The following is a 25,007-nucleotide window of genomic DNA, read 5'->3' on the forward strand; positions in this document are numbered from 1 at the left end:
GTGGAGCTGGGCGTGGTCGTGCATGCCTATTATCCCAGTACTTGGGAAGCTCAGACAGGACAGCAAATTTGTAACTAGCCTCAGCAACTTAGTGAGACTCTTTTCAAAACAAAAAATAAAAAAGGCCAGGAATGTAGCTCAGAGGTAGAATACCCCTGGGTTAAATCCCCAGCATTATATACCTATAATAAAATTTTTTTTAAAAAACCGGGAGGACCTGGGTTCAGTGCTGGCACCACAAAAATAATTTATAAAACATACTTAGCTAAAGGCAATTTCCTCTCTTTCTTTTTCTTTCTTTCTTTCTTTCTTTCTTTCTTTCTTTCTTTCTTTCTTTCTTTCTTTCTTTCTTCGTACTGGAGATGGAACCCAGGAGCATTCTACCTCCGAGCTACACCCCCAGCCCTTTTTTTGCAGGTCTGGGAATGGAACCCAGGGGCATTCTACCACCGAGATACATCCCCTGCCCTATTTTTTATTCTTTATTTTGAGACAGGGTCTCACTAAGTTGCGGAGGGCCTCACTAAGTAGCTGAGGCTGTCCACGGACTGCAATCCTCCAGTCTCAGCCTCCCAAATGCTAGGATTACAAGCGTGCGCCACCACGCCGGGCCCCAGCCCTATTTTTTTATTCTTTATTTTGAAACCAGGTCTCACTGAGTTGCAAAGGGCCTAAGTAGCTGAGGCTGTCCTCGAAGCTGAGGCTGTCCTCAAACTCCAGTCTCAGGCTCCCAAATGCTGCGATGACAAGCGTGCATTACCACGCCTGGCACTAAGGGTAGTTCCATTACCCAACCGCACACCCCTCTGATGTACACACACACAGCCCTCTAGTGGTAGAGCTGAGATGAAGATGCCTTAACTCGGTAGGCATTTTCAAGTGCCTCTTCCCAGAAAAACATTTCCTTTGTGTGGACTCTGGAAATTCACAGTTCGATAATTAGTTCAATTGTGCTGATAGCTTGAAATAACTATCTCCTCTTCTGCAGCTGCCTTCACACTGATGTTTACAAATAGCAGTTAGGTTTACTTGTTAGACTGGTAAATGAGAGAATAACATAATCCTGGGTAATCATTCTTTACTCAGTGAATGTGTGTGTGTGTGTGTGTGTGTGTGTGTGTGTGTGTGTTACTGGGGACTGAATCCAGAGGCATTTGACTTCTGAGTTACACCCCCAACCCTATTTTTATTTTTATAATTTTTAATTTTTTTGGTGGTACTAGGGGTGGAACCCAGAGGCTTTCTACCTCCGGGCTATACTCCCAGACCTTTTTTAAAAAAATATTTTATTTGGAAACAGGGTCTCACTAAGTTGCTGAAAGCCTAAGTAGCTGAGGCTGGCTTTGAACCCGTGCGATCCTCCTGTCTCAGCCTCCCAAGTGTGGGGATTACAAGCGTGCACCACCACGCCTGGCTCCAATCCTATTTTTAAAAATTCTTTATTTTGATTTTTTTCTTTTGTGGCTGGGGATTGAACCCAGGGACATTCTACCTCCGAACTACACCCCCAGCCTGATTTTTTTTTTTTTTTTTTTTTTTTGGTGGGACTGGGGGTGGAACCCAGAGGCTTTCTACCTCCGGGCTATCCTCCCAGACTTATTTTATATTTTATTTGGAAACAGGGTCTAAGTTGCTGAGAGCCTAAGTAGCTGAGGCTGGCTTTGAACCTGTGCGGTCCTCCTGTCTCAGCCTCCCCAGAGCGGGAATTACAAGCATGTACCACCATGCCTGGCTGATTTTTTATTCTTTATTTTGAAACATGGTCCCACTAAGTTGCATAGGGCCTAAATTACTGAGGCTGGCCGAGAAACTGCGATGCTCCTGTCTCAGCCTCCCAAGTACTGAGATTACAAGCATGTGCTACCATGCCCAGCTTTTTTTTAAACCAGATTCTCTTTCATGGAAATAAACTTCAACACCATAGGAGATATTTTAAAAAATTATATTCACATGATCTTACTTAATGTGTACCTAGCAGAAATACTTTTTACTTATTCTAAACGATGGCAATATTAAGGTATCTTCATTGCATAACCCTATGGCATGCTTTATTGTTATTATTATTTTGTGGTACTGGGGCTTTCTATATCCGGCTACACTCCCAGATCTATTTTATATTTTATTTAGAAACAGGGTCTAAGTTGTTGAGAGTCTCACTAAGTAGCTGAGGCTGGCTTTGAACCTGTGCAATATTCCTGTCTCAGTCTCCCAAGTATTGGGATTACAAGTGTGCACCACCATGCCTGGCTCTTGTTAATATTATTTTACCATATTCTCGTATTCAGTTTTTTTATGGCAAGGGGGGGTTGTATTGTATCTTTTTATTTTCTATTTGAAAACAGGGTCTTGCTAGGCTGCTGAGTCTTGCTACATTACCGAGGCAGTCCTTGAACCTGTGATCCTCCTGTCCGAGCTTCCTAAGTACTGGGATTACAGGTATGTACTACCCTGCCCAACTATGTACTATATTTTTAATAAAAAAAAATTTATTTTTAGCTGGGCATGGTGGCACACACTTGTAATCCCAGTACTTTGGAGGTGGAGACAGGAAGATCACAGGTCATGGCCAGTCTCACTAACTGAGTGAGGTCATTCATAACTTAAGTGAGATCCTGTTTCAAAATAAAAAATAAAATAGGGGTGGGGATGTAGCTCAGAGTAGAATGCCCCTGGGCTTAATCTCTAGCATCACAAAAAAATTTCTAATGAGCCTATCATTTTCTTCTATACACATTGAAGGATGGAATCCAGATGCCAGATATTCGGAGCATTTTCTGCAGGAAGCTAAATTACTCCACTGGAATGGAAGACACAAACCCTGGGACTTCCGTAGTGTTCACAATGACTTATGGGAAAGCTGGTTTGTTCCTGACCCTGCAGGGATATTTAAACTCCATCACGACAGCTGATATGACCCGTCATTCAAAACGTTCCCTGTATAAAAATGTGGATATCCCTTTGTATCCTACAATAAGTTTATTCTAAGCCGGGCCCAGTAGCGCATGCTTGTAATCCCCGCATTTGGGAGGCTGAGACCAGAGGATCCCGGTTTGCGGACAGCCTCAGCAACTTAGTGAGACCCTGTTTCAAAATAAAGAATAAAAAATAGGGCAGGGAATGGAGCTCGGAGGTCGAATGCCCCTGGGTTCCATCCCCAGACCCACAAAACAAAAAAAAAAAAACAGAAACAAAAAAACAAAAAACTGCTGTGTGCATTCTATACTCTGAACCACATAGGCACTGAATTACTTCTCTAGGTACAAGTGGCAATGATGAAATCAAGATTATGTTGGAAAGAAAGAAATTCATCTGGGTATCAGCAATCAATCTGCTTAACATTGACAATTCTATCCACAAAATTTTGAAATTTCTTAATGTGTTTTTCATAAGCAGGTTTTAAAAAAATTAGTTGCCAATCTTGACTTTTATAAAAACTATTACATCTGATACACGGTTCCTGTAAAAAATAAAATATTCACAGATTTTTATGTTTTTCATGTATATTATTCTTTTTGTTGTTATTGTTGTTTTTGGTATGAGGGACAGAACCCAGGGCATTCTACCTTTCAGCTACACCCCCAGCCCTTTTTATTTTTAGTTTTTGAAACAGGGTCTTGCTAAGCTGCTGAGGCTGGCCTCAAACCTGCGATGCTCCTGTTGCTGCCTCCCAAGAGCTAGGAGTACAGGCGTGCACCACTGTGTGGCTTCAAGTATATTATTCTACATGTTAGATATAATTGAAGGTAAACTGATCTCAGGTTTAAAGAGAGAAAGAAAACCATTAAGTCTTGCCTTAGAAAAAACCTGTAACTTAAGGATAAACAGTCTTAATATTTTTTTATTGTAAAAACCACCAGACTTTCAAATGAATTTAAAAATCCTTCAATATTATTTAATGAAAAAGTCTCATACTGTCATGTACAGGATATATCAACATTTACTATTTCTGTCATGTTTCATGAAAAAAAATCACAATTATGTTTGGAAAATCCTTGAACCCATTCTCAAGTAAGTGTCATAACAGAAAGGGTATTTTTTTCTACTCAAATAAGGAAATTTCTTGTAAAGCTACAATAGTTATTACCCAGCTACATGCTTTACATAATCCCATGAAAAAATAATTAAATTGCTCCTAATCCCTGATGCAAGGCACTTCAAAGCACCCGCACAAAACGTTCATGTAAACAGCAGTACAGTACATCATTTAAATAACGTGAATGACCTTTACATAGTTTGACCTAAACTTAGGGGAAAATAAAATACATCACTGCCACACCTAAAAAGCATGTGAAGATTCACAATGTGTTTCTCTTATAAATAGAACAGGCTACATACATAGCCTCCTGGGGGTAACAAAAACCTTACAGATATTTCATATTGCAAAAACAGCATGCTCCCTGGATACTTATAAAGTCAGAATATTCAGGAGTGATTAGGACTGAAATCGAATGGCATTTCTGAATACCCAGCTTTAATATCCACCAGACCCTAGGGTCTGGACTATTTGTAGCACCATGGAAAATGCATTAGAAAATCACAAAGGTACATAATTCAAACCAACCTTCCCATGAGGTTCACTTAGTCCACTGTAACAAACAGCAAAGATGCACAGAAATAATTTTGTAAATTATTGGCTTATTGGATTTACCTAGCAAGAGAAATTCTGTATTACTGATTTTAGTACATCTCATGTACACGCAGCACCAATTAAATGAGACTATCAAACACCACCAGCAGTTTGTGGCTCAGCCTAAAAGTTCATTTCTTACCGCTTTCCATGCCACACCCTTAGAGTTCAGGAAGATAAAATTAGACAGGTGATAAAAGACTGACAGAGGAACTCCGCTTCCCTATCAAATTTACGCCTCTCAAGTAAAACATAGTGGCAGAATGTCAAGGGTCTCCTGCACGCTCTGGAACCTACCAGCTCTTTAGCACCGTTTCTGCTACTAGAAGACAGACACAGCGAGGAGGCTGAGGCAGAGCCTCCGGCCTTCGGGCCTGGCCTTGCTGCTGCCGAGCCAAGCTCCCTCTCACAACTCTCACACTCCCCGCTAATAGAGGAAAAAGGCTTGAGTGTGAACACAAGTCAGGGAGTCCCAGGTCTACCTCAGTTACCCCCGAAGGCAAAGTATACTCTGCCTAGAGTGAACATCCTATGAAAAGCAACACACGTGCTTTTTTAGCAGTACTAATCCTTACTATTAGCGTGCCCTCCTTAGGCATAAAAGGGACAATGGCATACCTAGGCTTATGCCCAACTGAGAGTCAACTACAAGTAGTCAGACTCTTGCGTTTTAAAATTACAGATAAAAAATAACTCCCCAAAGAAAAGTGATTTCTTCCTAAATATAGTATACAAAAAGCTGGAATGATGGCTAATTCACATATAAAAACTCATATACAAAACCCCTACTGCTTCCTTCCACACTACTCAGGTTCATACAGTTGATTCTAGCACACAACTGTTTTGTACTATAGGTACGTCACTAGAGTAAAATACTAATAAAATACTTCGGTTAGCAAACTGAGGTTATACTTCTTGACAACTGCATTAAAACTGCAGTGCTTAGGCAGAGCTGGGACACGCCATTCTTAAGCATGGGTTTCTTCTTCCTGCTGCTGTGTTCCACAGTGACTATTAAAAGAAGGAATCTGGTCTGTAAACGGCTGGGTCATCCACTGCCCGTTTGGAACATCACTAAAAGCCGATTCTCCTCTTAAGTCTGCACCGTTGGCTGCTAGGAGGAAAAGAATGTTAGTTTATTTTATTTAAAAGTTTTAAGTGATCAAGTGAGAAATTTTACAGTGCAATGGAGACTATTAAAATATCAATCAAGCTCTCTGAATAAAATTATCTTTCTGTTCTATTATTAAAGGACTGATATATCCTCATTTGTTATAAAGAAAAAATGCAACTAGTTGGCTTAAGAGTTTGTGATTTAAGAAATAATCTGTAGAAGTCTATGTAGACAAATATTAAATAACGATCACACCGTGCGTGCGTGCGTGTGTGTGTTGCTAGAGATTGAACCCAGGGGCATTCTACCTCCAAGCTACACCCCCAGCCTGATCTTTTATTCTTTATTGTGAAACAGGGTCTCACTAAGTTGTAGAGGGCATCACTAAGTAGCTGAGGCTGGCCGTGAACCTGCAATCCTCCTGTTTCAGCCTCCCAAGTACTGGGATTACAAGGGTACATCACCACGCCCGGCTACATTGACATTTTATTAACCATAACATTTTATGTTACCACTCCCAATCTTCAATAACTTACTTTCTATTTCTCCTAATCACCCTCCCCCCATCCTGACAAAACTGAATCTATGCAAGGCCCATACACTGGGGACATACTTAGCCCATTTGAAGGGAAGCCACAAGGCTCACTAGCGCACGGATTTGCACCATAAGCACCACCGTACGCGGCTTCGTAACCGGGGTCATATTTTTCTTCTTTAACAGCCATCTTCTTTGCGTCCTCTGTGAGGAGATTAGAATAAGACTTAAAACCGATTCTGTCTGCATAACAATTCTGCAAATAGCTTTACAATTCTGAAAATAGCTTTATTCAGAAGCCAGGAACAATTCTTTCCTTGTATGCTCACATAATCTTTTGTAGCAAATACTAAATTAACTCATAAGTACTGTAAGAACCTGAGTTTTAGGTGGCTACAATGTTTCTTAGACCCTCAATATCTGGGAGTACCCAGAATAGATGAAAAACCTTGGCAAAAGATCTGTGTGTGTGTGTGGTATTAGAAATCGAACGCAGGGGCATTCTACCACTGAGCCACACCCAGTCCTTTTAATTTTTTATAATGAAACAGGATATAGCTCCCTAAGTTACCAAGCTCTGGTTTTGAACTTGTGACCTCCTATCTCAGCCTCCCAAGTAGTGGGATTAGAGGCAGGTGCCATCATGCCCAGCTCGGGAGATTTTAGCAGCGACTAATATCCTTTATCAGAGCACTTTGCTTTGTATCAGAGCACACATTTCTTTGTTCCTGCTTTTAAACCTAGAGCACACTTTCTGAATGGGCAATGAACAGCGAAGTGGTGACAGCAGCTCACCTTGTGCGAGCTGCAGGTCAAAGGTGTAGTGCACCTCCTGCACGTCGGTGTTGCGCTCGATGCCTTTCAGCTGGTCTCTCAAGTCCTTCAGCTTGATGTAGTAATGAACCTTGTCCTGGGCTCGGGGAAACTGAGCACAGCGAGCGCTAGACGAGGGCATGACGTAGCAGAGCTGGAATCAAAGTGTTCGTAGCATTAGAAATCTAACGCATTGCACCAGTAAGAGCGCAAGAGAAAAACCCGACAATTCTACTGGTTCTACTCACAGTGATATTAGAAAATTTATCTTTATTTGGCTTAGTAACTTGATATCTTAATAATATAAACAAAACCATATAAGTAGTTGCATTTAATATTGAATCTGTAATATACTTTATTAAAGTTAACAAATAAAAAAGCCCCCCTAGTGCTAACAAATAAAAAAAAAAAACAAGCCCCTAGTGTTTAATAACAATCTTTTTTTCTTAACAGTGAATACATGGTTCACAATTCAGACGGGAAAAGTGGGCACAGGAGTATAGAGTCAAATCTTTCCTTCCAACTTGAGTATATGCACTTGGTTTCTCTTCCTCAAGGGCAATTAATATTGCCAGTCCAGAAGTCTCCATGAATGTACAGTCAAAGATGTCTACCTATGGGCTGGGCGTGGTGGTGTATGTCTGTAATCCCAGCATTCAGGAGGCGGACACTGGAGGATTGTGGTTCGTGGACAGCCTTAGCTACTTAGGCCCTTTGCAACTCAGTGAGACCCTGTTTCAAAAAATGAAGACTAAGAAAAAATATGTCTACATCTGTATACTCCCTCACCCTTTTAATAAACAATACAAGCCGGGTGTGGTTGTGCACACTTGTAATCCCAGAATTTGGGAGGCTGAGACTGGAGGATCGCAGTTTGTGGACACTCTTAGCTACTTAGTGAGGCCCTGTTTCAAAGTAAAGAATAAAATATAGGGCAGGGGGTGTAGCTCAGAGGTCAAATGCCCCTGGGTTACATCCTCAGACCCTAAAAAAAAATAGATAAACAATACAAATAGCAACAAGCAGCTGGGTGTGGTGGTGCATGCCTGTAATCCCAGTACCTGGGAGGCTAGGAGAGGAGGATGTCAGGTTCAAGATCAGACTGATACTCAGCCATTAAAAAACCTCAATTACATCATTTTCAGGGAAATGGATGGAACTGGAGGACATTATGCTAAGTGAGATTAGTAAGTCACAAAAAATAAGAAATCAGATGCTTTCCAAAATATGTGAAAGCTAAGGAGAAATGGGTCATAGGAGGAACTCTAGATGAAAAAGTAAATCTTATAAAGACGCAAACAAGACAACCTAAAGGAGGAGAAAGGAAGGGGGAAAAGGAAAATCTCTAAAACACACAATGTACTTAAACATATTGAAGTCAATCACTAAGCCAAGCAAGGGAGGGAGGGACGGGGAGGGAATGGGGTGGGAATTGGGTAGGGATTAAATCGGTGATGTGTACATGTATGTACACACAAGTTTTTTACCCCAATATGATGTATGAATATAATGCACCAATAAAAAATTTAAAAAAAGATCAGACTGAGCAATTTAATGAGATACTTAGCAACCTAGCAAGATTCTGTTTAAAAAAAAGGGGGGGGAGGGGTTGGGCTATAGCTCAGTAGAATGCCCCTGTGGGAAACTGTCAGTATAAAACACACACACACAGCTGGGTGTGGTGGGGCACGCTTGTAATCCCAGCATTTGGGAGGCTGAGACAGGAGGATTGTGGTTTGCAGACAGCCTCAGCTACTACTTAGTGAGGCTTTTTAGAACTCAGTGACACCCTGTTTCAAAATTAAAAAAAAAAAAAAAAAAAAAAAAAAATAGGGCTGGGGTGTAGCTCGGAGGTAGAATGCCCCTGGGTTTCATCTCCAGTATCGCAAAATAAGTAACTCTCTCTCCCCCTCTCTCTCGCCAGTTAAAACGACTCAGAAACTTGAAAAGGTAGATTGTTTTGTTTCAAAGCCGAATAAATCACTAATAACACAAATAACTTAATATTTTATGCAGAAAAATAATTTTTTTTCTGGTACTGGGAATGAAACCCAGGGGCATTCTACCTCTGAGCTATACCCCCAGCCTTATTTTTCATTCTTTATTTGGAAACAGGGTCTCACTGAATTGCAGAGGGCCTAAGTAGTAGCTGAGGCTGTCTGTGAACTGTGATCCTCCGGTCTCAGCCTCCCAAATGCTGGGATTATAAGCATGCACCACCATGTCCGGGTATGTATGTATGTATGTGTATGTGTGTGTGTGTGTATGTTTGTATGTATGTATGTATTAATGTATGGTACTGGGGTTCCCAGAAACCATTCTACCTCCAAGCTACATCCCCAGCCCTATTTTAAAGTTCTTTATTTTGAAACAGGGTCTCACTCAGTACCTAAGGCTGGCCATAAACTGTAATCCTCCTGTCTCAGCCTCCCAAATGCTGGGATTACAAGTGAGCATCACCACACCCGGCTCCGACTTCATTTTAGAGCCATAAAAACAGTAACAGCCCGATAGACTTTGAGCCAGCCTGGCTGGCATTCGGTATATCCCAAGGCATCATGAGATGCCTTGCGGTTTTCAAACTATCATTTCTATAGAGCATCTGCAATCATTTGTTTATGATTTGGCTTCTTAAATATAGTTTGTTTTTTTTACAGCTTTTTAAAAACAACACAGTGCACAGGCCTACATGTTGTATACATTTTAAATGATGGAAACACCCATATTCTACCCAATTTTTGTGGAGACCTCAAAATAAAGTATTTACCACCTATATAGATTTTAACTTCTTTTAAAATTTCTTGTATTTAGTTTGTTTGTTTGTTTGTTTATGTGGTACTGGGAGTAGAACCCAGGGGCTTTTCTACCTCTGGGCTGAGAGCCTCACTAAATAGCTGAGGCTGGCTTAGAACCTGTGCGATCTTCCTGTCTCCGCCTCCCAAACGTAGGGATTACAAGCATGTGTCACCACGCCCGGCTTATTCTTTATTTTGAAACAGGGTCTCGCTAATTTGTGGAGGGCCTCACTAAGTAGCTGAGGCTGTCCATGAACCGCAGTCCTCTGGTGTCAGCCTCCCAATTGCTGGGATTACAAGCGTGCGCAACCACGCCCAGCTGTCTTTTTTCTTTTCTTTTTTTTTTTTTGGGTGGTGGGACAATTTGTTTTATGAATCAGGATGATGTTTATATTTACATGTTTCAAATTAAGTATAATGGCTAGACTACTTGAATTTAATAAGTGCCATTAAATATATTTTGACTACTATATGTGAACCAGTTCCTCTCAGTATTTTAGCTGAACATAACATTACTGAGATAGGTGATAAATGTTTCTCTTTCTAATAAAACTCCAACTATATCTGAATTATTTTTAACTATTAGTTTAAGTAAACATATAGGTATTATTTAACAGAATATGCAGTGTGGCTTTTTTGTGGTATAAATTACAAGGAATATGATAAATAAAAAAGGGAAATCAGCAAGAAAAAAAATTTCAAATTTAGCTAAAAATGCAGTTTTAAGGACTTACAGTTTCTGTGTCTGGAATCTTGTGGGGTTGAAGCCCAAATTCCAAGTTCTTAACCTTTACTCCAAAGACTTCTTTACTAAAAATTTCATAAATACCTAAAATAAAACAAAAACATATTTACATTGCCCATGACATTAGAATAGAAAAAAGATAAAATTTAAAAGTAAACCTTACATTTTCCATTAAACACCGCTATCCGTGGCTGATATTTCTGTAATTTCTGTACTAGAATACGTCCTCCTTCACGAAATTCTTTACTAAAATTGAATTAAAAGTAACACAAATATAAATATACCAATATTTATAACATGTGATACTCAGCCTTCAACAAAAGATCACATACTTGTTGAGCTCAGCTTGAACTAGCCCCATATGATGCTCCTAAATTATGCGAGGAGCTAGCAGGTCATGGTCCCAACCCACAAAAATAAATGTTATGTCATTACCTGGAGAGATCTTTGCTGCCCGGCGTTGTCCGTTCAACCATGTTGGTAAATCCGATACCATACTTCCCTGGTAAAGTGTGATCATCCATGTGATTCAGCTGGACCTCACTCAGCCCTGACATAAACAGGCACTTCCCTGGGAACAGACACGTAGGTTCATTCCTGCACAAAGTCAACGGGTTTTGGCCAAAGAATTGAGGTTCTAGTCTACTCTCTATTTTCAAAATTAAGAAAAAATTAAAAATATCTAGGATTAAAAAAAAAAAGTATAGAAGTCAGGAGTGAGCCAGGCGTGGTGGCTCATGCTTGTAATCCCAGCATTAGGGAGGCTGAGACTGGAGGATCCCGGTTCCGGACAGCCTCAGCTACTTAATGAGATCCTCTGCAACTTAGTGAGACCCTGTTTCAAAATAAAAGAATAAAAAATAGGGCAGAGGGTGTAGCTCGGAGTTCGAATGCACCTGGGTTCCATCTCCAGACCCGCAAAAAACAAAACAAAACAAACAAACAAACAAAAAAAACAGAAGCCAGGAGTTGCAGCACACACCTGTTGTAGTCTCTGTCCTTGGGAGGCTGAGACAAGAGGAGCACAGTTTGAAACCAGCTGCAGCAATTTAGCAAGGTTCTCTGCAACTTAGCAATATTGTTTCCCCAAATAAAAAAAAAATAAAAAGGCTGGGAGTGGTGCTAGGAGGTAGATGCCCCTGGGTTCAATCCCAGTACAACAAAACAAAACAAAACAAAACGTACTCTTTTCATACCCTACCACTCTCCATTACCATCAAAGTGCTAATAGTAACATAGTATTTCAAACTTTTAATTTTCATGTAAACACACATAGAGAAAACATACAATATAAGTCTATATTTACTTACTCATATTCCTTCATTTTTAAAACCACTGCCTTTTCAAAAATATACTTTTATTGGTGCAATATAATTACACATCACAGTAAGACTCCAAATGACATATAAATACATGCGTACATCACTTGGTGAAAAAAATTGCTCTTTTGTTTTTGTGGTGCGGGAGATTCAACCCAGGGGCATTCTACTTCTGAACTCCACCCCCAGCCCTGCTTTATTTTATTTTGAAAAAGAGTCTCTCACTAAGTTGCAGAGGGCCTAAGTAGCTGAGGGGCTGTGAACCCGGATCCTCCCGTCTCAGCCTCCCAGGTACTGAGATCACAAGTGTGCGCCACTACGTTCAGCTAAAAAGAATTGCTCTTAAGAAATTACTGAAGGTATCTGATTTAAAAGTAAATTAATGAAAAGTAGTCACTTACAAAAATGATTTCCAGGCCCAGGGTAATGATGCCCTTTGTATGCAGCCATCAGTCCTGGGTTAATGCCAATCTATAAAATAAAAGAATTACACATTTTAATCTTAAAAAGTCGAGCTTCAGGCTTCTTTGGAAGAATGGTGGATAAAACTGAGTTGATTAAAATATAGATTTAATTTGGTACCACAAGCAGTACTTGTTATTATGTGGAGAAAATTAATCTCCTTTGCAGGTTTTGCTGTTGTTTTTAAAATCCAGCTTGACCCTCTCATGACTCTGGGCCCCGACCCGTACACAACTGGGAGAAGAGAGGTCCTGGAGCAATCAATCTGTGTGAGCCCATATTCAGCCTCAAGTCTGCTTCTCAACCCCAACAGGTACCTTATTCTACACAGCTGCCACATGCTGATGTTTCCTACAGTTACAAAGATACAAGCTCAAAATCAGTCCTGTCATTTAGGAGCACCCACAGGTATCAGAATCTAGGTGGTTCACGTGGTTATTTCATTTCATTAACCCAATGCAGGACGTATTATCACCTGTTTTATCAGGGAGGAAACCTGTGTTCAGAGAGGTGAAGGCCTGTCTAAGGCCATACCTTGTGACGGGCTTTGAACCCAGACAGCCCCAGCTCGGAGCCCACCCTCCTAACGCTCTCAGATACCACCATCTCCTGAAGGTGCTTCATAGCAAAATGCCATTTGTAAGGACAACTGTTCCAATGCTACTTATAAAGCCAAACAAGAACAAACATTCTTACAATCACAATGTCCAGATTGAAGGTCAAAATGTCAGGAAGAGTCTTGGTCAAAAGCTCAGCTTCGGAAACGCCATTAAAACGGTCTACTTTTCTTTTCACTTTAAATGTGTCTGTAATTTTTTCTTGCTTTTCTTTTGATTTTGCAGACTTGCCAGATTTTTTTGGCTCGGCAGGTTTTTTTGGTTCCTTTGGTTTTTTGGGTTCTGTTGCTCTGGTTTTTCTTTTTCTTCCTTTTGGGGCCTCTAAAACACAATGATTTCCAGGATGTGGATACAGAAAACCTTAACTGAGAAACTCTAGCAGCTCTCTAAGAAGAGCTACCCTATGAACACCCCTTTTACCTGTCTTCCCAAAACCATGCCTTCGATTTCCAGAACCAGTCTCCTCAGCACCGTCTCCCTCCCCCTTCTTTCACCCTACAACTGGGCCCACGCAAGCTCCGCCCACCTGTGATAATCAGGCTGATTTTCCACACAGTTGTACCTGACATGTCAGTCTCTCCAGGGACACACAGTATCCATGTACTATTTTATAGAAATTCTAAATTAAACCACAGAAATTATTAAGTTGAAAAATGTAAGAATAAATAGAAAAACAGGAAGGCAGGCAAACATTTTAACTTAATTTCTTGGTAGTAAAAAAGCAAAAGTGGCTTGTGGGCTTGCTGTAGAGGTTATGAGGCTTATTCTGTTCTATCCACAGAGGTGAATCAGAACTGCCATGGATGACATCTTTGGAAAGGCAGCGTCTTTCAAAAGGAAAGACTTGCGATCTATTCTCAGACTTCTACCTACATTTTACTGAGTAATTTTTTGTGTGGTAAGGGCTACAGTATACATGACAAATGTTCACGAGCACCCACGGCCTCTGCCCACTAGATGTCAGCAGCACCCTCCAATTCTCCAATCCCAACAATCAAAAGTATCTCCTGACAATGCCAAATACCCACTGGGGAGCACAATCACCCTTAGCTTGAAACAGGGCCTCACTAGGTTGCAAGGGCCTCACGAAGTAGCTGAGCTGGCTGTGAACCTGCGAGCCTCCTGTCTCAGCCTCCCAAGTACTGAGACCCCAAGCATGAACCACCTCGCCTGGCCTTACCCTTAATTCTTTAACTTCTTTCCTCATTTCTTAAGCTCCTGTCCCCATTTTACTCCTTGGTGGCATTTCCAAGCAGGCGAGGTGGTCCTTCTGCCTCTTACCACTCCAGCCGCCCCTGTGCCAGGGCCACCACTACTGGCTCCCTGCTGGGAAGTCTTATAGAGCTTCCCGCCCAGGAACACTGCGGGGCCGGGCCAGGGGCAGCACAGTGCCACGGAGTTACTGTGGTTCTGGGATCATAAACCAAGACTGTGAGCATAGTTCTCATACAAATACTGCCAAAGAGAGCAGCATTACCTTCTCTCTCCACCTCCCTTCTCAAAACCTGCTGGCTCCTCTTCCAGTTCTTTTCCCTTTTTCTGCAGTGCTGGGGATTGAACCCAGGCTCTCACACGACAGGCAAATGGTCTAACACTGAGCTACATCCTAGCTCTTTTAAGAGAAAGTCTCACTAAACTGCCCAGGCTGGTCTGACACTTGTGATCCTCCTGAAGAGCTGGGATTACAGGCAGTGCCAACCCGCCTGGCTCCTCTTCTAATTAGTCTGGTGAGTGGCACCTCCCTCACCTAACTACCTCTGCCAGAAACCTGGGAGTATGTTGTGGTCTGGATATGCTTGGTCCCAGGGTGGCAGTGCTGGGAGGTCATGAGGAACCTTAAGAGGTGGGGCCTAGTGAGAAGTCCTTAGGTCAATGGGAGGCATGCCTTGCAGGGGACTGTGGACCTCAGACTCTTTCTGGCTTCCTGTGTGGTGATACAATCTCCCTCCTGCTTGTACTCCTGCCTTTGAGGCCTTTTGTCATGAGGTCTTTGCAAGAGCCAAGCCAACCCTGGAGCCTCCAATACTATGCACTGAACAAACCTCTTTTCTTTATAAAGTACCCAACCTTGACTAAATTGTTACAACAGAAAATGGACGAAGGCAGAGTTACTCCAGACTCCTCACACTGAGGATCACACAGGTCCGAAGCCAGCCTCAGATACTGAGTGAGGCTCTCAGCAACTCAAACCATTTCTTAAACAAGCTGTCTGATCCAGTACTGATAGTCTAAACTACGGCGGTCAACTACCTTGCACTGGCTCCTGGGCGGGAGCTGGCTCTGGCGCGTCGGCAGGCACCTGCTGCTCGGCCGGCATCTGCTGCTCGTCCATGACGGCCACGGTAGGTGCTTCAGCCATCATGGGTTGAAACGGGAATGAATAGAAAGTGTGGGCTTGCTCAAAGGAATAGCTGAAAGAACAATCAGGCAGAACTTAATGATAAAATTACCCAAATGTGTGACCAGCTGCAAAAAAAATCTTCAGAATCCAAATATTTTGTAGTCAGATTATAATATTTAGAGGAGATAATAGGGAAGGAGAAAGGGGAAGATGTATTTTCCTCTGGACACATTCACCCCACTTTTACTGAGTACTTACTAAGCAAACATTAACTCTCACTGTTTAATGACAAGATGGGTCATCAATAAAACTTACCAGTCCCATCAAATCAGCCTGTACTTTCTCTGAAATAAATTTATAAGAATTTCTTAGAAGACAGACTTAAAAGGCCCATCAACTCACAAAGAATAAAAATGTCCACGAAACAATTTATGTTGCTACCTTTAGTATTTAATCATCTTGGCACAAAGATCTCCAAATAAACTTAAGGCTTTCTTTTAGTTTATGTGTCTGCTTTCTTATTTCTTTATTAGATTTTGCCAATAAATTGGGACTAGAAATGAATTATAAGAAATGGATTATCGTATAAGAAATGGATTATCTTATAAATAGCTGTTTATGAAGCAAAAAAACTCTAAACGCTTTACTGTACATGATTTAAGTTCTGTTCAACATAAAAACATTAGTCTTCAAAGAAAACAATTTCCAAAACATTCTGTTGACCTGAAACCACCATCTCAGGCTGCTGTGAGCAGCACAAAGCCAGGGAAATAAACCCAGATGTGCTGAAATCAAGGGAGAGCTACTGCCAAATAGCATCACTAAACAAACAAGGAAGAAAAACAGTCAGAAATGAAATGGAAAAGTATCATTTACTATTTGGAGAGAAAGTCATGTTTTCTGCGATGAGACATATTGTCTACTGAGCAGTTTTCTTTCCCTGGGCCATGTGGAGAAAGAGAACAGGCAGCTAGAGAGTAGAGCACACATGGGCCAACTCTGTATAAGGCAATCATATCTCAATAAAATGAGTAATGTAAGAAAAGGGCAGGCTAAGCTGGGCGTGGTGGCGCACGCTTGTAATCCCCAGGCTTGGCAGGCTGAGACCAGAGGAGCGCATAGGTTCAAAGCCAGCTTCAGCTACTTAGTGAGGCTCTCAGCAACTTAGTGAGACTCTGTTTCCAAATAAAATATAAAATAAGTCTGGGAGTGTAGCCCAGAGGTAGAAAGCCTCTGGGTTCCTCCCCAGTACCACAAATAAAATAAAATAAAATAAGTAAAATAAAATAAGAAAAAGGGCAAGCAAAGCATTCCCTGGGTACACTTAAACAGCCCAGAGAAATGCAGGATAAAAGACCACCTGTGGGTGATCAGGCCAAAATGTCAGATGCTCAAAGATGAACGGTCCTAATCCCAATGGACAAACCACTAGACAGTGTTTTGACTTCAAGCTATCTTAAAGGTTAAGTTGCTAGAGAAAAGGTTAAGAATGCTAAGCATGATGGTGCACGCTTATAATCCGTTTTGGGGAGGCTGAGACCAGAGAAATGAAGGTTCGAGGACGGCCTCGGCAATTTAGTGAGCCTCTCATCAACTGCAAGACCCTGTTTCCAAAAAAATAAAATAAAACAGGGTTAGGGGTATAGCCCAGAGGTAGAATGCCCCTGGCCAACTTCCCCCTCCACCCCCCAAAAAAGGTGAAGAACTAATGAGAAAAATATTAAACCGTATCTTAAGCTGGGCATGGTGGCAAGTGCTTGTAATCCCTGTGCTTGGGAGGCTGAGACAGGAAGATCATATAGGTTCGAAGCCAGCCTCAGCTACTAAGTGAGGCTCTCAGCAATTTAGTGAGACTATGTTTCCAAATAAAACATAAAAGCCAGGCGTGGTGGCGCATGCTTGTATCCCCGCACTTGGGAGACTGAGACAGGAGGATGGGTTCGAAGCCAGCCTCAGCTACTTAGTGAGGCTTTCAGCAACTTAGTGAGACCCTGTTTCCAAATAAAATATAAACAAGGTCTGGGAGTATAGCCCAGAGGTAGAAAGCTTCTGGGTTCCACCCCTAGTACCACCAAAAACAAAACAAAAAAACAAAACAAAACAAAAACAAACAAACAAAACATAAAATAGGTCTGGAAGTACAGCCCAGAGGTAGAAAGCATCTAGGTTCCACCCCCAGTACCATCATCAAAAAACAAAACAAAACAAAACAAAAAAAAACCTATATCTTATAAATTTTACTTCTTTAAATATACTGTTCTCTAGGCGCACACCTACAATCCCAGTATTTGGGAGGCTAAGAAGAGGACTGCAGGTTCAAGGAAAGCCTCAGTAAGTAGTGAGACCTTGATCAACCTAATGAAACCCTGTTTCAAAATAAAATAAAATAGGGCTGGGGGTGTATCTTAGAGGTAGAATGCTTTTGGGTTCAATCCCCAATATCAACAAACAAACTGTTCTCAAATCACACACAGGAAAGTGATACAATGACTCAATAAACTGCATTACTTTTACATAAGAAAATAAGACAGAGCTGGGCTGGGGAATGCAGCTCAGTGGTAGAGTGCTTTGCTAACAGGCACAGCGCCCTGGGTTCCACCTCCAGTACCACCACAACAAACAACTACGCAGCTACTAAAAATGGAATTTACAGGTTTGTTTATTTGTTTGTTTGTTTGTTTATTTACTTATTTATTTGTGTGGCACTGGGGATGGAACCCAGGGGCAGTCTACCTCTGAGAGACACCCTCAGCCCTATTTTATTCTTTATTTTGAAACAGGGTCTCACTGAGTTGCAAAGGGCTTCACTAAGTAGCAGCTGAGGCTGGCTTTGAACCTGCGCAATCCTCCTGTCTCAGCCTCCCAAATACTGGGATGACAAAGCATGCACCACCACGCCCGGCTTATTGGTATTATTTAAAAGCAAAAAAAAAAAAAAAAAAAAGCTTAATACTATTTTAGAGTAGAAAATGCAAAATAATATTGAAAACTAGGGCTGCACATGGGGAAAATATGCAGATATGAGCCAAAAGGGAAAATGTCAAAATGAAGGAAAGTGCTTAGAACTGTGGTTAAGAAGTCCAATTTACTCAGATTCACTGCATTTGTACCTATATGGCACAAAGTATATGTCCTCTTTTTTTTGTACTTTTCTTTAAGACTACCTAAGTAGCTCTTTTTGATAAATTGTCAAAACTTTGGTTTATCAGTGCTTATGATTTATATATTCTAATGAGGTGTTGGATACAACTAGGTTAGACTGAGATCTTGAGTAATCACCCTGAGGAAATTAAAATAAAATGAACTGCAACTTTTTATTGTGGCCATTGGCAGTTTCCCTAGATGCTAATAGTCACTTTCAGCTTGATTATATAATAATAAAGATATGTGGCCACAATATACACATAGATATATACGCATGTCTACATATGTGAACACACACACACACACACACACACACACACACACACACACAATCTTTTAGGGTCCTGGCAACTGAACCCAGAGCCTAGTGAGGCTAAGAAAGCTCTCTACCACCGAGCCACACCACAGTTACTGTGGTCACAATAAACAAATGACAGAACCCACTACATTAGCTTTCCTGGCACCCATATTAAAATGTGGAATCGTCCTGAGTTTGCCACCAGTGAAAATGGCCCTTACATCACCTCTCCCTCATTCCACACTCTATCACTGATTTTTCTGCACCTGAGTCAAGACTGTGCCTCTTTCTGTACATGATGATTCACCACTCCAGCCAGTTCGGATTGATTTGAATTCTGACTCAATCTATACACTCCTCCCAGAATTGGGTTACCCAGAGATTCGATAAGCATGTCATCAGCACCATGAAGCTGTCAGACTGTTGAAGAACAAAGCTGGGGATAGTTACTTGGTGTATCTATAGATCTCTTCAGCCTGCCCTTGATTTTTTAGCAGTAAACCAATATTTCATTGGACTTAAGTGACCCACCAACAGTCTACCTTCATCTTGCCCGCAAAAAAGAAGCCAAATGGCACAGTTGCCAGCAAGGGAGGAAGTCTGTGAAGCTAGACTGCTGGGTTCAAATTGTGCTCTGCCATTTACTAGCTACGCGGACAATTTCCTTAACGTTTGACCTCTATGTTCATACCTGTATGATGGGAGTAACAGCACCCAGTTCGCCGGTTATGAGGGTTAGCAAACACTCAAAGCATGTAAAACACAAAGTGACTGGTTGAGTAGATTTGCTATAATAATACTATCTTAGGTATTTCCTTTCAGCATCTCCAATGCTGTCTATATAGTATGGGGTCTTGCTTTTTTCCAAATTTATACTGTAGCTTGGTCAGTAGTTCCTTTTTTGTTGTTGTTGGTGGTGGTACTGGGGGTGGAACCCAGGGGCTTTTCTACCTCCGGGCCATACTCCCAGACCTATTTTTATAATATTATTTGGAAAGAGGGTCTCACTAAGTTGCTGAGAGCCTCACTAAGTAGCTGAGGCTGGCTTTGAACCTGTGCGATCCTCCTGTCTCAGCCTCCCAAGCGCTGGGATTACAAGCATGTGCCACTATGCCTGGCCAGTATTTCCTTTTTAAAATGTTCTGTAAACCAGGCATGGTGGTACAAGCCTGTAATCCCAGTACTTGGGAGGCCGAGACAGGAGGATTGCAGGTTTGAAGACAGCCTCAGCAACTTAGTGAGACCTCTGTTTCAAAATAAAAAATAAAAAGGGCTGGGGTTATAGCTCAGAAATAGAATGTCTCTGGGTTCAAAAACAAGTTTAGTATAGGGGCCTATGTCCCAGGCTGTTCAACGGTTGGCTACAAGTCCTCAAAGACTGCTGTAATCTGGCCTTTCTCCTAAAATACATCTCACCCAAGCAATGACAGAGGGTTTCTGTTGAACAAGTTAAAAGTTCTCTTAATGAGCTGGACGTGGTGGCACACACTTGTAAACCCAGTACTTGAGAGGCTGAGACAGGAGGATCACAGGTTCGTGGTCAGCCTCAGCTACTTAGTGAAGCCCTCCACAACTTAGTGAGACCCTGTTTCAAAATTAAGAATAAAAAAATAGGGCTGGGGGTGTAGTTCAGAGGTAGAATGCCCCTGGATTCAATCCCCAATATCTATCTATCTATCTCTATCTCCATCTCTCTCTCTCTCTCTCTCTCTCTCTCTCTCTCTCTCTCTCATACACACACACACATACACACACACACACACACACACACACACACACACACACACGTTCTCTTAATGGCCCATATTGATTTTGAGGTTTAAATCTCATCTGCCATTTTCAATTTAACCATCATTTTCCTTAATACAGGAGATAAAATACCAAAATCAGAACTATATCTCTGTCTTCTGTCATTTACTAACAACATGACATTGGCTGGTGCTATGGTTTGGAATTGAAATGTCCCCCCCAAAGCTCCTGTGTTGAAAGGTTGGTCCCAAGAAGTCTATGGACTGAAACCTCAGAAACTATAAGCCCAAACAAATCTTTCCTCTTTCCTCAGGCATTTTGTCACAGTGATGGAAAGCTGACTAACATACCTGAGGGGGGGGGACGACATTTCTTTTTTGTCTTTCTCATTGCCCACATTTTACTAAAATAGTCTTTCCTGGTCTCATTATTATTTCTAAAATGTATAATTTCATTTCCAGTTAATCTTTTCCAATTGTTATTCATTTTGTGTGTATGGTATTGGGGATTGAACCCAGGGGTATTTTACCTCTGAGCTACACTCCCAACCATATTTTAATTTGTTTATTTGGAAACAGGGTCTCACTAAGTTGCTGAGGCTAGCCATGAACCTGTGATCCTTCTGTTTTGGCCTCTGAAGTACTGGGATTGCAGGCATATATACCATCATTCCCAGCTGTATTCGTGTGTGTGTCACTAGTGACTGAATCAGAGTCATTATAACACTGAGCTATACCCCCAGCTTTTCTTAATTTTTACTTTGAAAGACGTCTTGATTTAAGGTCCCAGGCTGGCCTTAAATCTGAGATCCCCGTGCCTCAGCCTCCCAACTACCGGGATCATAGGCATGTGCCACCACACCCAACTTCCCAGTTGTATTCTTAGTGATCTGTACCATTTTATACAGTTTTTTTTTTTTTTTTTTTTTTTTTTTTAGTGGTACTGGGAATGGAACCCAGGGGTCTTCTACCTCCAGGCTACACTCCCAGACATATTTTATATTTTATTTGAAAACAGGGTCTCTTAAGCCAGCTGAGGCTGGCTTTGAACCTGCGCAATCCTCCTGTTTCAGCCTCCCAAGTGCAGGGATTACAAGCGTGCGCCACCACGCCCGGCTCCAGTCAGTTTTGATTTGCCATACTTTTTCATTTCTGGTAAAGATCCTTTTCATGCTTGAGGTCACGAAACACATATACTAGTCCCCTTGTTTAATTCCTTTTTTTTTTTTTCATTTGATTGATTAAACAGTGATATTTCTTTAAAACTTTCAAATATTTGTTTTTCCTTTTGAAAATAGTCCATAGCCATAAAAATTTTTCTTTAAATGTTCTGAAATTAGCCTTTCAAAATAAAAAGTAAATTAAATATAACAAGCATTCCATTCCTTGATTAGGGTTAAAGTCAAGGGCAACAGAGAGTGCTCTCTCAGGATCACCTGAGTCACTTCAGAATCTCTGAACAGATTCTGGTTAATACTCTAAAGAATCTCTACAGAATCTCTGTAGAGTATTAAACAGAATTTTCCACATATCTGGAAGGGGAAAGCTTCATAAGCTAAAGTAAAAAAGGTCTAGAGCTCTATGGATGAAATTAAGTCAATATAATCCGGATGTGGTGGCTCACACTTGTAATCCCAGCATTTGGGAGGCTGAGACAGGAGGATTCAGCTACTTAGTGAGGCCCTTTGCAACTCAGTGAGACCCTGTTTCAAAATAAAGAATAAAAAATAGGACTGGGGTGTAGCTCATAGGTAGAATGCCCCTGGGTTCCATCTCCAGTGCTGAAAAAAAAAAAAAAAGGTAAAGAAAAAAGAAAAATTAAGACAATTTAAATCAGAGCTCTGAGTTAAGCTGTGTACTGAAGTCCTGTTATTTTGCTGTAAAAATGAAATGAGGAGCTGGGCATGGTTGTAAACGCTTGTAATCCCAGCATTTGGGAAGCGGAGACAGGAGGTTCATGGTTCACAGACAGCCTCAGCTACTTAGTGAGGCCCTCTGCAACTCAGTGAGACCCTGTTTCAAAATAAAGAATAAAAAATAGGGCTGGGTGTTGCTGGGAGGCAGAATGCCCCTGGGTTCCATCCCCAGTACTGGAAAAAAAAAAAAAAAAGGAAAAGAAGTCTTATGACGAGTAGTTCACTTGATGGTAGGCTCGGCCCAGATTTCAATACTGCTCTGAAGTAAGATCACAAAGGTGACAGAGACCACAAGGTCTGGTGAATTCTCTTATTTGTAAAGCACTTCCAGGAAAGCAGTGGAATGTTTCTGTCAGAATAAAGTTCACAATTTACCTCCATCTATCTCTTTTCCTGAACTTTAAAACAACTTATTTTGGTTTACAACCCTTCCATGTAACACCAACTTGCAGCATGTCAGCACAGGACTCTAGAGATATCCCAGAGGTGCCACTGTCTTGCATAAGCTGAGGGCTCATTAGCCCCTGGGATCAGGATAACTCTTGGTTAGGCCTAGCAGTGTCTTACTTCAATGTAAACCATTCTTCTTTTTCCTTTTAAACACCCTCCCGCCTTATTCACCTTTCTCATTTAGCTTTCTGTCAAAAGTTCAAATCTCTAAATCTCTTTTACTTTTGTAAAACTTCCACTTGACATATCTACCATTCCTAAAGGGCATTTTAAAAAGATCCTTAAGATCCTCCCAAGACTACTGGAGAGCTCAAAAAAAATTTTTTTGAGGCTGATTTCTTGGCACTGTTCCGCATATGTCCACGGTAATACTCCCTACCCTCTGACCCTTAACGTGGCTTTCAGTGAGACTGGGGGAGGAAGACATCGTGGATATCCTAACTTTAACCATGGAACCTGAAGCCGGATCCCTAGGTGACTTGGCCTTTACAACTCCTGCGTTGGTCCCTGAGGATGAACTGCACCTGGAAGGCACTGTCTACGGGACTGGCTGTCGCGGGTGGCTAGCAGTGGCCCAGCGCTCCGCCGGGGCCTGCGGCGACCCCACTGCGCACGCGCGGCCGAGCCTTTGTGCTGGGCCGCGGCGGCCCGACCCTGCGTGCGCGCCCCCGCCGGCCTTACCTGCCCGCGTTCTCCGCTGCCATGCCCGGCGGCCGCTCGCGCGTGCGGCTGGTCTCTGAGGCCCGGCGGCCTGCGCACGGCGACTCGATCCTGGTACCCGATGGCCGGCGAGAAAGCAGCTAGCTCGGCGCCTCCCCACCAATCTGCATCAGCCCCCCACCCGCCCGTCCGCAGCCCCCCTCCGCGCTGCACTTCCGGCTCCTCCGTCACGTGACGCCGGCACGACCAATCCCGTTCCCGGTCGGGACGCCCCGCTCCGCGCTTGGCCTTTCGGGAAGGGCGGAGGGCCGCGGGAGGTAGGGAGCGCTCCGCTGACGTCAGCTTTTGTCGGCTCCCAAATTTCGGGAGTGGGCGCTGACGTGTGTGAGAGGGTGGTGATGCTCGTCGGCCTTGTCTGGTTCTTTCTACTCCAAATTTTATCCGGGTTAGAAAGCAGTGTGTTGCGGGCTGTGGTTGACCCTCTGCCCAGGGCACCTGTGGCTCCGGGTTCCATCCCCAGCACCACAAACAAATAATAGAACAGGGTTGTGTTATCATCAGATACTGTGATGGGGGAAGAGACTTTGGAGTCGGAGTACCTGAGTGTCAAGGCCCCTATATCCTAATCTCTCGAAGATTGATCGTAAAATTGCTTTGTTGAATAGAAAGCTCGACGTGAACTGTTCTCTGCTTTCTTTGGATATGTGTAAATGTTAACGTTTGAGTTCCATAACACTAGATGCTACGCAGGCATCGCCTCGTACTTTTGCGGACTAACCCGACTTTAACCAACTAGCCCCCTTTTTATTTCTCAGTGGTTCTTACATTTGGTTTTGTTTCTTTAGTTCTCAGCTTCCATCAGTGGTGTTTGTGCAGGCACTTCATTAGATCACTCAGTAGAGATCGGCTTTTCTTTTTATCCAGTTTGCAGGATGAAAAACATGGCTCTGGATTAGGTTTGCCTACCGTATCCGTGGTAACAGATAACTCCAAGCCCACAGTGGCTTAGAGCAACAGTGCCTTTTTTTTTTGGGGGGGGGGTCTGGGGATGGAACCCAAGGGCATTTGACCTACGAGCTATACACTCCCTGCCCTATTTTTAATTCTTTACTTTGAAAAAGGGTATCACTGAGTTGCAGAGGGCCTAAGTAGCTGAGGCTGTCCACCAACCGCAATCCTACCATCGCAGCCTCCCAAATGCTGGGATTACAAGCATGCGTCACCACGCCTGGCTTCTGGCTTATTTGTATTCGTGTGGCTTGTGACCTGGCTGTGGCTCTTTGCTCCATGTGTCTTCTTTGATACAAGGAAAGCTGGGTCCTTGCCAGCTCCACTCATAAGACCAGGGGTTGCTGCTCAGTCCTGCATTGCAAAGGGAAATTTATAGAAGCAGTTGCCGGGAAGCAGGACACTAATCCTGAAG

The 25,007-nt window shown here is 42.3% G+C and overlaps 2 protein-coding genes across 3 annotated transcripts in view; one reads left to right on the forward strand and one right to left on the reverse strand.

Annotated features, from left to right (window-relative positions):
• Positions 1–2,909, forward strand: part of GLT8D2 (glycosyltransferase 8 domain containing 2) — a gene marked incomplete at both ends in the record, with an annotated part of 29,741 nt that extends 26,832 nt beyond the window's left edge. Inside the window, one exon of the mRNA XM_080704805.1 lies at positions 2,740–2,909. Coding sequence (XP_080560931.1) covers positions 2,740–2,909 — 170 coding nt within the window. The remainder of the gene's footprint in view (positions 1–2,739) is intronic.
• Positions 2,910–5,595: 2,686 nt separating this feature from the next.
• Positions 5,596–23,628, reverse strand: TDG (thymine DNA glycosylase; the record flags this gene model as incomplete). 2 transcript variants are annotated; one of them, XM_080705308.1, is made up of 10 exons in its annotated part: positions 5,596–5,738; positions 6,355–6,480; positions 7,072–7,243; positions 10,619–10,713; positions 10,793–10,875; positions 11,065–11,200; positions 12,350–12,419; positions 13,107–13,348; positions 15,278–15,438; positions 23,606–23,628. In XM_080705308.1, the coding sequence occupies 10 exons, from the start codon at positions 23,626–23,628 to the stop codon at positions 5,596–5,598; spliced, it is 1,251 nt and encodes a 416-aa protein (XP_080561434.1). The 2 variants fall into 2 exon arrangements, with proteins under 2 accessions (XP_080561434.1, XP_080561433.1); XM_080705307.1 differs by having other exon boundaries at positions 5,596–5,741.
• Between the last annotated feature and the right edge of the window lie 1,379 nt (positions 23,629–25,007).

The sequence above is a fragment of the Muscardinus avellanarius genome (genome assembly GCF_963383645.1).
Source record: "Muscardinus avellanarius genome assembly, chromosome: 11".
Taxonomy (NCBI): domain Eukaryota; kingdom Metazoa; phylum Chordata; class Mammalia; order Rodentia; family Gliridae; genus Muscardinus; species Muscardinus avellanarius.